The sequence below is a fragment of the Mustela lutreola genome, chromosome 6, assembly GCF_030435805.1.
Source record: "Mustela lutreola isolate mMusLut2 chromosome 6, mMusLut2.pri, whole genome shotgun sequence".
NCBI lineage: Eukaryota > Metazoa > Chordata > Mammalia > Carnivora > Mustelidae > Mustela > Mustela lutreola.
Genome location: NC_081295.1, coordinates 82,145,065 through 82,163,169, shown reverse-complemented (window position 1 = coordinate 82,163,169; position 18,105 = coordinate 82,145,065). Strand labels below are relative to the sequence as shown.

General features: G+C 38.0%; 1 protein-coding gene across 2 annotated transcripts in view; it reads left to right on the top strand.

The window, feature by feature from the left end:
• SLC35F1 (solute carrier family 35 member F1) overlaps positions 1-18,105 on the top strand; it is a 394,657-nt gene that overhangs the window by 245,905 nt on the left and 130,647 nt on the right. For both annotated transcript variants that reach the window (XR_009354673.1, XM_059177729.1), the window contains exon 2: positions 499-674. Coding sequence is in view for 1 of the 2 variants with exons in the window: in XM_059177729.1 (XP_059033712.1) it covers positions 499-674 (176 nt within the window). In the remaining variant the exon portion in view is untranslated. The remainder of the gene's footprint in view (positions 1-498; positions 675-18,105) is intronic.

Sequence of the window (18,105 nt, the reverse complement as noted above, 5' to 3'; positions counted from 1 at the left end):
GGTCCTTTTGGATTTTCAGGGGTTCCTGGATCCAAAATTTCAGTCTATAAACAAGAGTCTCTCTTTATTGATATAAGGTTACAATGAGATGCCTCTTTGTCAGGGTGCAAATGCTCTCTCGGGTTTCTGAACATTTAGTGAATGCAATGGTGGGCATCAGGGATGATGGTAATTTCCCCCCACAGGCTCCAGAATGCCTTGGCTAGAAGCCAGGATCACTTGGAGAGATTCGGTCTCAAATCCCAGCTTTGCCATTTCCTAGTTATGTGACAGTGAGCAACTTCCTCAACCCCTCTAAACTTGGTTGGTTTTTTTTTTTCCACCTCTGTAAAACCTCACTAAAAATTGTACATCTTTTGTAGGATCATTGTGATAGGCAATAATAAATACTATTTATTACACTTAGCCTAGTGAATGGCACAAATGCTTAGTAAATTTTAACTGTTACTGTTTTAATGGACTTCCTGCTGATGTTTGCTGTTTCTCTTTACTTTTCAGGGAGATGTTAATCTCTGTGGCTCTGGGTCAGGTGTTATCCCTTCTTATTTGTGGAATTGGCTTGACCAGCAAGTACCTGTCAGAAGATTTCCATGCCAATACACCAGTCTTCCAGAGTTTCCTCAATTACATCCTTCTCTTCTTGGTCTATACCACCACACTAGCTGTCAGACAAGGTAAGCATGCAAAAACCTATATGTAGCTTGGAATATAGCTCAATTTCTTTTTTTACAAGCATCTAGAAGAATGATGAGCCGTGACTAAATTAACTTTTTTCACTCACAGCATCATAAGCCAATTCAGAACCTCAAATCTCACTTTTCTATTTTATAGTAATAAAGCAAACAGAATGAATGAATAAATCACAAAGAAGCAGAAATTGTGTGAATTCAGCGGGAAGTGGGAAATGCATGTATAGGCAAAATGTACAATTGCTCACTATCTGAATTTCTGTTAATGTTCCTCATACCCCTCCGTGAATCTAAATAGAGTGCTTCCCTGGAAGCTGGAATGGCCTGATGCAGCTGTCCTCACTCATGCCCGTCCTGAGAAATCCAAGGGAAAAACAGATAAATGTATGTTCCTTGGGAAGCTGTCACAAGAAACATAAAAATAGTAAACACGAACAACTCTATCAATAATAAAGGGGGAAAGAAAGGAAAGAAACTACCACAAATGGGCAGAGGAGATATTCTGTCTAAATTTAAAATAGCTAAAACAATAAAAACAAGTCCTCCAACAATCAAAGCAAGAAAAACCAGGATGGCTCAGTGGGTTAAAGCCTCTGCCTTTGGCTCAGGTCATGATCCCAGGACCCTGGGATGGAGCCCTGCATCTGGTCAGCAGGGAGCCTGCTTCCCCCTCTCTTTCTGCCTGCCTCTCTGCCTACTTGTGATCTCTGTCTGTCAAATAAATAAGTAAAATCTTTAAACACACACACACACACAACCACACAACTTTTTAATTGGTCTGAAGTTGAAATATTTTGGGGGGCGGGGTATCTCTAGAGAATGTAATTCAGAACCTTATGACTGTAACACTGAATCTGGTGTAAATCCTCTTTCCTCTGGCCAACAATTCACCCCCTAGAAGCTGTTCACTGTGAAATATGCATTGAGAAATAATCATTAATAGGTTCAAAGACAATTATATACCTTATAATAAATAAGGATATGTGAATAGCTTTATTCATCAAGCCTAATAATCATACTTTTTGAAACTTTTATAAGAACCATATCAAGTATTTCATTTTTATGCTTTATATAAATGGCCATCCAGAATAATATTGCTTAATCATAACAATGTGGCCAATACTAGATTTTATTCAGCTGGGACTGAATTCCAGTTTAACTTTGGAATTTTTTTAAGTATTGGAAAAGCTAATTTCATTTACTTCTCAAAAAAAACTGTATTATTGGTGCTTTGTTTTAAAACTACAATAGACATAATAAATTTCAACTAAAACTCAGGCTACGAAAATTCTAGATGTTGAGTCTCAGCTATATTTCCTCAGTGTGATCTGGAAGCTAACGGTTTGCACACTACTAATGCAATAAAGAAAACCCATGAAATTCACAGGAATATGGTGAATTTATCTTCTCAAGATTTTTAGAATGAAATCGTCTAGGTAAGAGATGGTGAATTGTAACTAGTCTTGGAGGTTCTTGTTCATCTTACTTTCCAGGAATCCAGAGATTTAACAAAAACTTCATGAGGAAAAATATAAAACTGTCACTCTAAGAAACAAAATTTCACAGTCAGAAAAGCTTAGAAAACTACATATAGCAAAAGATTATAATGATACCTTTTGTCAAAACTCTATAATGTGCTAGACACTATGTATGTAAGTTATCTCTATTATTCCTTCAGTCAAAGGAAATAAGTATTATCATCCAAAATTTTATAAGTTAGGAAATCAGTGTTTCACCTGTGTCAGGAACCTGCTCTAGGCTGTAGAACTAGTTGCTGGAAGGCTCACCCCAGGCCAAGGTCACAGGCCTCCTGGGAGTCCCTATAACTCCATATGGGATCTAGGGGACGCAGGAGGAGGAAAAGAAGATACTTTTGAACAGAAAGAAGGGATTTTGCTTGAATTTTAAAATCCTGAATAAGAAACCAGCCCTGGGGCGAGGTCTAGTGAGGCACAGCAATGAAATCAAGACAATGTGATTCTGGATTGGGTGGGGAGAGTGGACCAGGGAGAAGCACCCTTGGCAAGAGGCCAAAAACTAGGACAAGGGATTTGGAGCCTCTTTGGAAAAAAGACTGAAGGGCACCTGAGGAAATTCTGTTTATCCCATCCAGTTGATAGAGAAAATCAGTTTCTAAAATGACCTATCTGGAGATTTCTGCCATTGCCTCAGATTACCATCAATTCACTGACATGTCTTTATGTGGGTGTTTACTTAGAAGGTTTGTTTTAATCTTCATCTTTAGAATTTTTATTTTTAAGCTTTTATTTATTTGATGACAGGCAGAGACCACAAGTAGGCAGAGAGGCAGGCAGAGAGAGGAGGAAGCGGGCTCGCTGCTAAGCAGAGAGCCCGATGTGGGGCTCCATCCCAGGACCCTGGGATTATGACCTGAGCTGAAGGCAGAAGCTTTAACCCACTGAGCCACCCAGGCGCCCCTCATCTTTAGAATTTTTAAAAAGCTAGCATTAAGGTAAAATCAGGAAATCAACATACTAATTACGTTAATTTTTTTATAGGCTGATTCAATACTATGTTCTAGAGACATAATTTCTGTGCACCCCACGATATGAGAGGGAAGGAAAACCAGAGCAGAGAGGATGAAAGGATGAAAAGTCTGGTGTGTGCAGGGGACGTGCTCTCACAGCCACAATTTCTTCTTTGCTGGTACTTCCTGACCACTCTTCCCAGAGGCCTGGAGATCAGGACTGAACAAAATCACTGTCTTTCCCATTATCCCAGCACAGACACCATTTCCCTGCCAAGCCATCATTTAATTTGATGTCACCTTAGGCCACATAACTGCTAGAAGTTAGTCTCAGGATATTTTTAAACAAATATTTTTTATCATTGTAACCATACAACTTCTAAAAAGTTATGATTATCACATGTGAATACAATGTGATAAATGCAAGAAGGCTTTCAAGAGTGCCCAGGGTGATACAATGGCAAATGCCTTGTGGAGATTTGACTTAAAATTAAACTGAGTCCTCTTTATTAGATTTGCTCTGAACCAGTGACCAAACACCTGAAGCAACAGGTTCCAGTAGAAATTCCAATATAACTCTAGTTCAACGGGAGTCTGAACTTGTCCCTTATTATTAATTGGTTCCTACAAAAAAATCGGACTTCCATTCTCCTTTAAAAAATATCTATCTTGGGGCACCTGGGTGGCTCAGTGGGTTAAGCCGCTACCTTCGGCTCAGGCCATGATCTTGCGTCCCGGGATCGAGTCCCGCATCGGGCTCTCTGCTCGGCAGGGAGCCTGCTTCCTCCTCTCTCTCTCTCTGCCTGCCTCTCTGCCTACTTGTGATCTCTCTCTGTCAAATAAATAAATAAAATCTTTAAAATATATATATATATATATATATATATATATATCTTGTTGGCCTATAAGTCAACCCTTTCCTTTACTGGTGACAGGTTTCTATCCCAGATAGTTTCTGACATGCTTTTTTTTTTTTTTTTTAAGATTATATTTATTTATTTGAGAGTGATGAGAGGGTATGAGCAGGGGAGGAGCAGAGGGTGAAGCAGACACCCTGCTGTGAGAGGAGCCCCACGTGGGCCTCAATCCCAGGACCCTGTGATCATGACGTGAGCCAAAGGCCGTCACTTAACTGACTGAGTCACCCAGGCGCCCCTATTCCAGATAGTTCTAAAATTCAAAATGATTTTGCTGTTCATAACAAAGAGCTTCAATAATACAACTTTTCAGAAAAAGTGTGTTTCAAACAAGTAGTTCTGTTGACACTGTAGCAAGTTTGAGAATTTAACTACAACTTCAGTAGGTTGATAGTATCCACTTTTGAGAAGTTGTTTAGGCAGTTAAAATGTACTTTTTGAAGTAAGTAAGGCCTGAAATCCAGACTCATGCTGTATGTACCTAGTAGGGCTTCAGGAATTCTAAAGGAAAGCTCAGCTCTCTTCTTTCTTTCCCTTACTCATGCTATTGTCACCAGATATGTGGTATTTTTCCTACCAAGTAATTCTGTGACACCAGCTGGGTGTCCTATGGTTGATCTCAGTTCTGACCCTGTCTACCCGGAGATACCTAGCATAAGATTATGCAGGTTAAGAACTGAATCTCACATAACTGCCCCCTCACTTCAGAGGCCAGTTGCAAGTCTGGGTTGGAAGCTGTGCTTCTGACTGATGGACTCCAAATCCAACATTCCGTCAGCTTCCTTCTTGAGTTTGATGAACTTGCTAGAATGGTTCCCAAGACTCAGGAAGAGTCTACTTACTATTCATCAGTTTATTATGAAAGGAGATGATAAATGATATAGGTGAACATCCAGAGGAAAGAGATGAGCAGGGCAAAGTATGTGGGAAGGGGCATGGAGCTTCTGTGCCTCTCTGGGCATGCCACTCTCTCTGCACTTCCATGTGTGTGTCAACCCTGAAGCTCTCTGGAGCCTCTTCTTTGGGGAATTTCATGGAAACCTCATGACATAGGTATAATTGATTATTAACACCATGTCCAGCCCCTTGCCCCTTTTTGGGGAATGGACAGCTGGGGCTGAAAATTCCACACTTCTAATCATGGCTTGGACTCTGTGGTAACCACTCTCTATCCTGGAGCCCACCAGGAGTCACTTCATTCAAACAGAAGATAGTACCATCACCTTGGAAATTCCAAGGGATTTAGGAGCACTGTGTCAGGAACCGGGGTCAAAGACCAAACATTAGAACAAAATGCTCCTGAGTACTCTTATTACTTAGGAAATTACAAGAGTTTTAGGAGCTCTGTGCCAGAAACTGGGGACAGAGACCAATATGTATATTTTCTGTTATCTCACAAAACTGTAATTACAAAAGTATAGGGAAGCTTACAAAATTTTTATGGATTTGCCTAGGAAATTCTCAAAAGAAGACTTTTCCTCATATCTACTTTTTTCTTTTTCCCCTTAAAATTCAATATAATGCTAGCTGAAACCAGGAAGCAGAGAACACAGAAAGCAAAGACTATCAACAAGAGGAAAGAACAGACTGGTGTCTAACTAAAGCCCAACCAGTTCTTGCATTTATGTTATAGAGGGAAGAAATGTGACAGGCTTTTAAAAACAAAGGTGAAGATAGGATGTCAAGAAAAAAATGTCATCCCACCTTTGGCCCATAAACTTCTCTTATCAATTATTATAAGAATCCTGATGCTTCCCAGAACTACTTTTAGCATTTCTTGAATAGATAACCATGGTTCCTCTTCTGGCAATTTTTAACTTCTGAGTGTAGATAAACCATAGTTTTTAAATAGTCAATAATTTTCTTCTTCTTTTCTTCATCTGCAGTTTTTCTCACTTCTTGCCTCCTTAATTCCTCTTTATTTTTCCATTCACTCTTTACTCTGTGATGGGGAAAGAGAGGATTGTGGGGCAAAGGCAGGATGTTAGGGGTGAAAAAACACTTTCAATTTTTATTTTCCTCCTCCAGGCATGATGATTAAAAAAAAAAAAAAAAAAGAGGGGGGGTGCCTGGGTGGCTCAGTGGGTTAAGCCTCTGCCTTCAGCTCAGGTCATGATCCCAGGGTCCTGGGATCAAGCCCCGCATCACTGCTCAGCGGGGAGCCTGCTTTCTCCTCTCTCTCTCTCTCTGCCTGCTACTTGTGATCTCTGTCAAATAAATAAATAAAATCTTAAAAAAAAAAAGGGTATCAATAATAAAAGCACAAATAGAGAAGTGTTTGCTTCATTTCGTAGACAGACACTGGAAAGAAAATATAATGCTGTCACCACTGATCATCATTAGATATATTCCTGGTGACTCATTCTATATGTTTTGCTTTTTCATTGAAAGATACTTTTATAAACTCTCCAATTTTGAATAAAAGATCACACTTCCAGCTAAAAGCAATTTAATGGATAGTGCATGTATTTTGCTTTTCAGCAAATTCTTGAAACATGGACATTAAAGAATCTATTGAATCATTTATACATTTCTTTGTGTTAGTGTGAAATGAAACAGGTCTCTAAGAGTACTAACAGAGCACTCATAAACACATCACCACGTGGAATCCCTTTGATTTTTTCTAAAGAGAGGATACTGAAAAGTAAATGCATGATATACTCTTCATGAAAAATACCCTCACTTTGAAAGAAGACAGAAATTCTAGTTCGAATTTCAGTTCTAAGGGGAGGGGGCAGAAAAAATGAACTCCATTCAGTTATTTTAAGCACTCTCTTTCTCCCTGCCTCCCCTACCCACTATCTCCTTTTTCCTACTCAGGGCTTTCAAGTAGGGCAGGACAGCTGAGAGAAGTACATAAAAATGACAGCTTTGTCTACACACAAAAGCTAGATGCGACTCATGGCCCAATGGCCCAGACCCATCGCCCTCAGCATTTTCAGCAAATGCTCTTCTTGGAATTTGTGCCCCAGAAAGCATTTCTCCTTTTGGTGGTAGCTGGGAAAATATTAATTAGTAAGCAATTGCTACCTCTTCCCACGGCAGACAGTTCATATTTGCTCTCTGAAGAAACACTGAACTTCTTACGTAGAGTTACATAGGCTAAAATCACAATTACCAATGTTTCAAGACTAAAAAAAATCTATGTAATTAGAAGAAATGTAGGGCTTCATGCAAAATAACATAGACCTCTCAGAGTGTTACAATGACATCTCAGAAACTTAGATATCTGTCAGATCCTAGAGTCACCTGAGCATCTTTTCTCCCTAGTTCTGTAAATCATACACTGTATTTAGATTCCACTGAGATAACCCTCTTATGAGATTCAATCCTTTTTTTAAATCCTAGTTATTATATCATCTGGATATGTACTTTTAAAGAGTGCACTGATCATTGTGATTTAAAATAGTCTTTTTCTATTTTCTTAATTGAGTTGATCTGATTTTTTTTCTCTTAAGTAAAACTTAATAAATCCATCCTTTTTTAAACCCTCTGTGAATCTTTACCCACTGCCTTTGTTGGAATATGCTATAGGGAGTCAAAAACACAGGCCAGAGCAGTGAAAAGCATTAAAGCAGGATTCAGGGTTTTCTCAAATCAAAAACCCAAGTTATGCTCACACATAACTCAGTTTCCAGTTTTCTGGAAAACCTTGACTAAGTCACTGAGGAGGACTGTTAATGGGTTGTCAGTATAAGAAAACACTTGGCAAGTGTTATTAAGTACTGAATTATAACAACCTTGAGAGTTGTGAGGGAAATATTATTGTCACTTACCTAAGTCTGCTGAGGTAAAATTCATCAGAGCCTCTTGAAAATTCTCCCATGCGGGAAATCACCTGGCAAACCTCCATTCCTATTTCTTGTCAGATTGCCTTTATTTTTACTTAAGTATCATTGGAGAGTTCTAGCCCCCATAGTAAAGGCTGTACTTTGGGAATTGAGGTATTCAGATGAATCCTTGGTAGACACTCCATGGGAATTATGCTTGTGTTGTTGGGGAAGGGAGAAGAAAAGATGGAGGGGAGTGGTGTGGAAGAGGGGAATATACACAAACCATACTGGGAAATGATCAAAGAAAATCATAAGAGAAAACTGGAGTCCAGTTCTAGCAAAACTGTCTGCCAGCATATGGAACAACTAAAACTGTCATAGACCATTCTATGAGACTATTCTGCTGGGAATGCAACATGATACCACCACTTTGAAAAATATCTTGGCAATTTCTTATAAAGATAAACATACACTTATCATATGACCCATCAATCACACTTTTCTAAGAGAAATGAGAACATGATGTCCACACAGAGAACTAAATACAAATGTCCATTGCAGCTTTGTTCATAATTGCCAAAAACAGCAAACAACCCAAAAGCTCACCAACTTGTGAAAGGATAAACAAGTTGTGGTGAATTCATATAATGGAGTACCACTCAGCCATAAAAAGGAGTAAGATACATGCAACTGTATGGATTAATCCCAAAAGCATTATGCTAAGTTCAAGAGGTTGGACATGAAAATTTCTATACTGTGTAATTCTATACTGGGTAATAATGTGATGTTTTGGAAAAGGCTAAACTGTGAGGTGAGGAAATAGTATATGGTTGCCAGAGCCTGGGAATGGGACAAATTGACTGCAAAGGGGCACAAGGGAACTTTCGGGGTATTGGAAATGTTCTATAGAGCTTGATTATTGTAGAGGTTACAGGAATATATATATACACATTTGTAAAAATGCTTCAAGCTCTGCACTAGAAGAGATGGATTTTATCACATGTAAATTATACTTTAATACACCTGATCAAAGAGGGGGGAAGAATAAAAAAAAATTGACCGTCTGCTAGCTCTTCGTGGTTAGCATGATAAAATAATGTCTCATTGGGCCCAAGTTTTCCAACAGGGAAACTATAGTCGCTATTCCATCAGTCACTTATGGATATTAGATCTCCATTAAATCTTCCCACTTCACATGACATGCTCTTAGACTATAAGAATGAGTATAGCTTCAAAAAAATACCTACTCCGAGGACCTTGAACTCTTAACTTATCGAGCTTATAATCCATTAAACAATGCAAACACACACACACTCCGTACATATGCATTACTTAACAGGGCGAATCTGCCAAATCAAGTCTTCCAGTGTTAATCAAAGTTAAGAGGATCCAACAGAGCATGTCTTCTTTGCGTTAAAAGTGGATGAATCTCAAGTAGAGTGATACCTTACACAGAACTTTCAATATCACCTAAATGACTTTTAGATTAAAGGAAAATGACATGAATATGCAACACTATCTTCTCTTAATGAATCCTCATATAAACATTCACACAGGCACACACACATTATACATCACACTCTCCCTCATTTCCCATGCCAAATACTCATTTAAGGGATGCCTCTCTGATTCTTTCATTCCAAATAGCATATAAGCTTGGAAGGAGGGATTGTCTCTCTGTCTTGTCTGGAGTCCATGTTGACTGTTGATTCTGGAAATCTTTAAGCATTCACCTATCCATGCTGAGAGCTGGCACAGAGCAACACTCATTCCTGGCACGAAGCTCCAGTGTTCATGTGGGAGATTGAAGGGTAGTTACAAGATGATAACTGTATTGCCTGAAGGAGATAAGTCCCCTTCTGCCAAAATAGTGCTTTGTATGTAATTAGTGTAAAAATTCAGAGGAATAGAGTTTATCCTTACAATCATCTTTCTCATTTAAAAAGAATCATAATGGAAGAACAAAGCAGTCCCTGCAGTGAGTTGAATTGCTTTCCCTAAGTTTTCATTAAATCAAAGACTCAGCAGTTAGCCATCTTGCAGACACTCTTGCTGTCTGCTGCATGAGATTTGCAAGGGAAAAAAATGAAGCAAACATTTTTTTTTTCCTTCACAGGTTTAGAGCCGCATTGTGGTTACTTTAGATCAGAATTCCCTATCTGTGCATTTTTTTTAGTATCTGGTTTCATTGGTTTCCATTTCTGAGATTTTTGAGGACAGAAAATAGATCATTTAACTCACCAAATTTAAATGTGGTATTTGCAAATGGTAGGTTCTGACTACAAGTTGGAGTGACTGGGCCCCTTCAGTGACCTATATGAGGAAAAACATAAAGGAAGTGACTTGGAAATAAAAAAGAATGTGATCAGAATTTATATTTTGACCGTTTTTTGTTTTACTTTTTGACACTTCTTTCTATGAAGTAGCATGAATATTACTTTCTTTTACTTTAACTATCTAATTAGCCATGTCTAAGAAAATATCTATCTTTAAGAACCATATTTAGTAATTACTACTTAAGTCCACTAAATTAAAGTGTAATTTTAAACAATTAGGATCTAGACTTTTTCTGTTTCTCAGTTAATCCAAACTTAAGTCATCCTGGTAAGTTTCCATAACTTCTCTGTGTTGTTTTCCTTCATTTCATATGTCAGGGTAGTAATAGTAACTGCCTTACGGGTTTCCTGTGGACTAAATGAAGTGATGTATGGAAAACTTGTAGCACAGGGTCAGGCATATGGACCGCTGAGTGCATACGGTCTGCCATCATTGGCATTAGATTGAACTCAATAAATATTGATTCTCCTCCCTAGCAAGTTGGATTTTACACAAATAACCCTTAATTTGAATAAATTTGAACATGAGGACCCTGAAATTCTTCTACTTTCAGGCATAAGTGCACCGAAACTATGAGAGATCATAAAGGGGAAGGGAGCATTGCCAAAGGAACACTTGAAAGAACAATTCCCTAGATCAGTGCTTGTCCCCATAAACGAATGAGTTCTTTGCTCTACAGCTTTGATTTTGACCATAACACCTCAAAGCAAAATTGTTTCCCACCCTTTCTTTTCCTCTTGTTTGTGTGTATGTTTCCTTGCTCTTCTCCCATTTTCTCTCTTTATCCAGCTTCCTCCTTCTTCTATAATCATAACTGACACAAAAATAGGAGGAAATGGGAAGAAAACATTCTCATTCACTTTATTGAGATGCAACTATCACTACAACTTTAGATATAACAGAGAAGATCTAGATTAAGCCGTGCCTGCAAATTACTAATCCAAGTTACTACTCTTTGTTCAAGAAAAGGTTTGGAATCAAAAGGACACCAACGAAGATCAGTATGTTGTAAACTAAGTTGGATCACCTCTTTTCCTGAGTGTTTTATTTCTTCCACAACACACACACAGTGCATCTGTGAACCACACCCAGATGAATACGCATATGGAAAGCAAAGAAGATCCAAAGCAGCTGGGAAAATCTCATTCGTCTTTGGCCCACTGACCAAGGCATGCCAACTGGAGAAGTTGAGGACAAAGAAGAGTGGTTTGACCAAAGCCAAGAAGAGATGGCATTTCTGTTCAAGATAATTCCCAGCAAGGAATCAGTTCTTGAGCAATGGCCATAGATGCTTTAGAAGACCTATTATTACCACAGCAGGAATTCTTCAGATGTATTCCCAATGGGAGGGTAGGGTTACTGTTTTATAATCCAAATCCCAAATCTCCATTAGTTATTTGGAATAAACAGTGAGCAGCATGTCCCTTTTCGGGCCATTTCACTAGAAGCCATAGTACAAAATCTATAGGCAGAGGTCAGTCTTACTAATGAACAACTGCACAGACAAGAATTGTCCTTGGATGAGCTCATTAAAAGGAATAGTGCTCCCATTTTTTGACACAGCAAGAACGTTTGTTCTATTTTAAAGTTGAAAAATAAAATCAGGGTGGGGAGAGGAAAAAATAAAAATAATCCAAGATGAAAAAGAGCCGTAAAATGCTCTGAGAGAGCACAAAGCTTTGGGGGCTACATAGTCAGTGAAATGGCCACCAGTGTGTCATCCTCTAGCTGAGAAGAGGGGACGGACATGCTGTCAAGATCATGGAGCTCTCACTCACCCATCTTTCAGCAGGAAGAGCATGCCACAGACAAGCTCAATGGACTACTGGGGTCTCACCCAATTCAAAGCATCTGGTTCTGTACCTGCAAACACATTTCAACTTTTTGGTTTAGTGGATGTCATTTGCTGAGGTCGAAATTTCCAACTGTGCTGTGTTAAACTCAGGGCCATTACAGCATGCTTTAAGCAAGCTATTGATTTTAAACTTTTGTCAGACTAAAAGAAACTAAGTTAGATCATTCAGAAGCAAACAAAGAGCTCAACTTCTAAAAATAAAGTTAAGGAACTTGGTAACTTCTTTTTAACAGAGAAATGTGTGGGCAGATCTTATGTAAGTGGCATAAATGTGGAAGTCTCTGCACTGTTAAAAATTGTAGGTTATGGGCGCCTGGGTGGCTCAGTGGGTTAAGCCGCTGCCTTCGGCTCAGGTCATGATCTCAGGGTACTGGGATCGAGTCCCGCATCGGGCTCTCTGCTCGGCAGGGAGCCTGCTTCCTCCTCTCTCTCTCTCTCTGCCTGCCTCTCTGCCTACTTGTGATCTCTCTCTGTCAAATAAGTGAATAAAATCTTTAAAAAAAAAAAAAAAAAATTGTAGGTTATTTACTATATGGGAACTTAATAGATCTCTACTCCTAGTTTCTGTTGTTTCGGCATCAGATATGTTGAGTAATTTGGATACCTCACTCCGAAAGTGTGTTCCTATACTCAGAGTGTCTCTTAACCAAAGGAATCAGCCCTATATACACAAGCCAAGGATGCAACTGCTCCCCAGCCTACTGAGTTTTATAGTTTTAGTTCTGCCCATGTTTCCTTATACAGAACCTTCTAGAAGGCTCTGAACTGATTACATCTTGCTCAACTATCTCTTACCTAGATTTAATTTCTCTTACCTTCCTCAGTCACACATTTCTTCCTTCATGATTCATCCATCTATTATTTCATTCATTTATGCAACAGGTGTTTTTTTGAGGGCCTTCTTTTGTTAGGCACTGTATGACCAGGTGTGAAGGATGCCTAACGGAGAAAAGATGATCTCCCTTCACCCGAGCTTCTAAGCTTCTTTGAAGCTTCTAAGCTTCAAAGAAGGAGCGTGACTAGTGAAGGGTCCCTGTAATTGCAAGAGGCCAGATTTGAAGGCCTCATGTTCCCTCCTCTTCACGCATCTTCACTGTTAAAGATTTTACTTCTCCTTTGTCACCTATTTTCACAACTCTTCTCTCCATCAGCTGCCAGTCCTTGGTTTTGCAGTTGTTCACAGCAGAAGAATTCTTTACAAGCAGTTACAATGAATACTTTGCTGTTTTGTGGCCTCCCCATGGCCTGTGCACACACTCTTTGTTCTAGGATCCTGACTTTACACTAAAATAAAAACAGTTGTTCCTCCAGTTCCTGTATCCCACCCCCGCAACACACACACACACACACACACACACACACACACACACACACACACAGAGTCGGTCCAGGAGAATACAGCGCAGATATCATCCTTTATTTAGACTTAGCTGTGGTGACTTCTTGGCTGCCAAACTTCTGTGAGCTAGGGCACTTGGCTAATTTCATGATTGTTAGTGACTTCCAAGATGCCCAAAGGTCTCCTATCCTCTTATAAAGCAGCTCTATATTGATCACGGGTCTCCTTCACTTTGTCCGGCTTGTGACCCCTTTGTGTAGTAGCAAACAGTCCTTTCCTTTTTGGCTTTACCCCTTTAGGAAGCCATTTACCCTTCCGGCATCTGCTGGTATCTGAACTTAAGTTCTTCCCAAGTTTCAACAACCCCTGTAAAATAGTAGAAACCATAATAATTTAGTGTTGTAAAGTGAAAAGCAATAACACAGTAAAGAATTTTAAAGCTCATTAGCTTTATCTCAGTACCTGACAAGAGGAGAAAGACTGCCAACCACTCACTGGGGCCTTTAGCAGCTGTGGAGCAGCAGGAAGGAGGATTTTGGAGTAGTGAGTAGTATTTTGGAGGAGTGAATTAATGATGCCTTTGACAACCGGTCTCACAATATGTATAATTTCCAACGGTCCCAATTGGTTTTCAGAAAGTAGCACAGATAAATATCTAACTAAACACAACAGTGATTATGATTCCTTTGAAGAAACCATTATTGCATCCTACCAATCTTCTACCAAAATTCCTGATCTAATCTATTCATGGTTTCCCCTGAAAACCAGAAAAAAGGTATCTCTGCCTAGCAAGTATATCTCTAACCCCAGGTATCCCCTGTGTATCTATGCAACTCTCATTGTTAAAGTTGAAACACACCTAACAAACTATCTTAGAAAACGCCAATCATCTTTGGTATTAAAGTTACATTTGATTAAATAAATAAATAAAATCTTTAAAAATATATGTGTTACATTTGGTTGAGGGATATACTGACTGATTCAAAGTTGTCTTCAGTTAAATGTTACCATCATTTATTGAGCCCACTGTGTACCAGACACTAGGTGAGCCCCTTTCAGATGTCCTTTCCCTATCTGCATTTGCTCTAGCATGCCTAAGCCAAGCCACCTATCACCCTTACCGCGTTACCTGAACTGCTGTGACCACTCCTGATCTGTGCTCTATCTCTGACACCTGTCACAACTTCATCACTATGCCCTCTTTTAAAAGTATTTGTTCTAAGCTCAAGTGCATTAGTCAATCAGGTTTTGGATAATTATGTAAATCCTTTATTTTTTATTTATATTGAGGCAGGATTTTTAAAAAATAGCTGGGGGAAGGAATTGGTGATTTTTTTTTCCATACTCATTGAAATCAATGCATACTTCCCAGCTTTATTCATTGAACCAAAATAAGGTCTTTTAATAAGGTTCAAGAAGCTCAAAATCAGGATACTAGAATGTTGTTATTCCTACTTTCTAATTAGCCTTTCTACTTGAGGAAAGAGGGCCAACGATGGAATATTCTAATTTTTGTTCTCGGAGCAGAGTGTCTTCTAAAGTACAAGCTAAGTTGCTTTGGATTTCATAGTGAAAACACTGATCCAAATGTAAAACAAAACAAAACAAAAACTTAATATTTTAGGTACTAGTTTCATAAAAAATAACTTTGGGGACACTACATGGCTCAGTCGGTTGAGTGTCTGACTCTTGGTTGCAGCTCAGGTCATAATCTCAGGGTCTTGAGATATAGCCGTGTGTCGGGCTCCACACTCAGCAGGGAGTCTGCTAGAGAGTCTCTCTCTCCCTCCTCCTCTGCCCCTCCCCTGCTCTCTAAAATAAGGAAGTAAATCTTTAAAAAAATAACTTTGGAAGATACTGTCCTCTGTATACAGCATTACTGCTAATCTCAAAGAATTCCATTTAACCCTTAATATAGAGCTTCCCACTGAAATCAATTCAATTTGGTTGAGTTACAATACATTGAAAGACCTCCTTAATAATATACCTTCCAATCAAAGACCTTTGTTGGACTGCTTCCAAGGCAGATGTCTACTTTATAAAAACGGCTAAATACTAGGAGGAAACCATGAAGAACCAAGAGACTGAGACCATATTTGAGGTGACAGTGTCAGCCATTTAAAAAATTTGTTTCTATTTTTTAAATTACCCAAATAATACGTGAATATAAACATCACATGTTTGTATAAATATAAATATTACAAATACAGACATAAATTTTTTAAGAGATAGTACTTCCCACCACCCAAATAAATCCTTCTTTTTGTCAAAGGAATCTTGGTTAAAATTTTGTTATTCATTTTCATGGGATTTTTTCTTTGTATATGCATTCAAATATATGGTTATAATATGTTTTAATATAAATGCTAGGAACTATATATATTGTTTGGAAAGTTGCTATTTTCACTTAATATATTCTGGAAAATTTTCCTTTTCAGTACATGTATATTCACCTTATAGTTTTTAATTGCTACAGTACTATTGTTAAACTCTCAATTAGTAGTCATGCAGATTATTTCCAGTTTTGAATTATTCCATCCATTTTATAAGAACTACCCCTGTAAATATAATTTAAATGAATGTGAAAGTGTTTTGTAGTTTAGATTTCTAAAAACTTAAAGGCTGAGTCAAGGACATTTTAAATATTGATATAATATCACTAAATCTCCCCTGTCCAGAAAGTATTACTGGTTCAAAAGTCTACTAAGAGTACTTGAGAGTATATTTTCCCACTTACTTATCAACATTGGATATTATCAGTAATATTTTTGTCAATCTAAAAGGTGAAAAAAACCTTATTGTTTTAAATTTCATTTCCTTAATTACCAGTGAAGTGAGCATCCTTTTTTATGTTTATTGGCAAGGTGAAATGGTTTTTGAATCCTAAAATAAAGACACAAAATGATAATGATCCTCACGCAGTCTATTCATGGTGTAAGACAAAGTCCTGGTGGACTCTTCTCCTCCTTTCTTTCAGTCAGTCTCTTGTGTTCATCTCCTCATGAATTAGTACAAAGAAGGGAAAACAAATGAGCCCTGTGATACATTCCCCTGGAAAAATGCCGCTGCCAGAGAACTGGAGTAATAATACAGAAATTTATATCATCCATAAACCTTTTATAGTAGTGTAATTAGCAAAGCTATTAATATTACTTAAGCCTAGCTTTTTTTATTGCTGTAAACACAGCTTGTGATCATATAAATGACATCAGTATTAATCCTTTAGGGCACTGTGTAAACAAGAGCACTTGGGTCAGTTCAGGTAGGGTTTAATCAGAATTTCCATTAAAAAAAAAAAGATTCTTTTTGCTTAGAAAGCAGAAGGATAACCTTTGGGCATTTACCAGGTTTGGGTTACTGAGGAGGTGTACTGGTATAGATGTACCTGGGAGGAATGTATTGGAGAGAAATAGAGAAATTTTAAGCTGTATCAGTGTAGATTTATGTCTATTAGCCAAATATATCTTGGCTATTTCTATGGCTCAGTGTTATTTATATACGTTTTTCTTCTCTCTTGTGCACCTTTATTAATATTTAATTCAAAAATGAAGTGAGTGTAGTACATCTACTTCATATCTCTTTTTCAAAAAATAAGGAATGTGACATGGAAGTAGGCTCCAGGAATCCCAAATCAGTGTAAATTAGCAATGTGGTTTTAGAGGACTGGTGTGGGAATCAGGACAGTAAAATTACACTGAAGGATGGTCTCTACTATGAATGCATTTCTTCCCTAAACAAGTCAGCTTAGTATCTCTATGACTCAGATTTCCTGTTCAAAAAAAATGAGGATGACTATCCCATAAAAATTGTTTATTAATATATATTGATAATTTTATGTGCTAAGAGATGATGTCATTAAAACATTAATCTATTTGATATTTGAGGGATGTATTCAATTTATGTGTCTTTTTAAATGTTAAGCCCTAGTTCTAGCTCTGAGTAAAACTAGTGTATTTCAGGTTGAGTAAGATTTTCTGAAACAGTAAGTGCAAAGTCAGGCCATTCAACTTGGATGATCATTGATAAGATCAATGATCTTATCATTGCTCAGAGAAGAGCACAATTAAAGAAGGGAGAAGAAAATAAAGAGGGGAGAAAGAAATAGTGCACAGTGAGTTTGATTCTATGGACACACTACACACCATTTCAAGTACCCCCCCAAAGGAGAAAAACAAAAGAAATGAAAATGTGTAGTATAGCTACAATATACTTCAACCTTACAAGTATTATATGGGTCATTTTATATAAGAAAAAACTGAGGCTCAGAAAGATTAATTGACTTATCAAAAATTATATAGTGGCTTCTGTTTAGGATATAATTAGTCACGAAAGACCATCACCCTCACTCCAACAACAAAAATATATAAAATCACAGATTTTTTCTGAACTCATCAGAAAGCTAAGGAAGAAAAGAAATCTAAATGTATAAATTCCAGAAAATTCCCTTTGGAAGACAGAAAAGATTCAGTTTCTTTCATCCCTGGCAGAGTGACAAGAGAAGGAATCCACAAAGAGAGAGGCAAGAAAAAATAGCAGAAACTTTATATTAATGTACACATGTAAGCTGGTGTGGCAGATTATATTCTAAAGGACCTTAGCCACAGAGCAGTTTTATATACACTTACAGACTGTGTTCCATGGGCCTTTGCCTAGTGCGCTGGGCATGTATATCAAAACTGAGAGATGGCACAGAAGAACTAAAAGAGA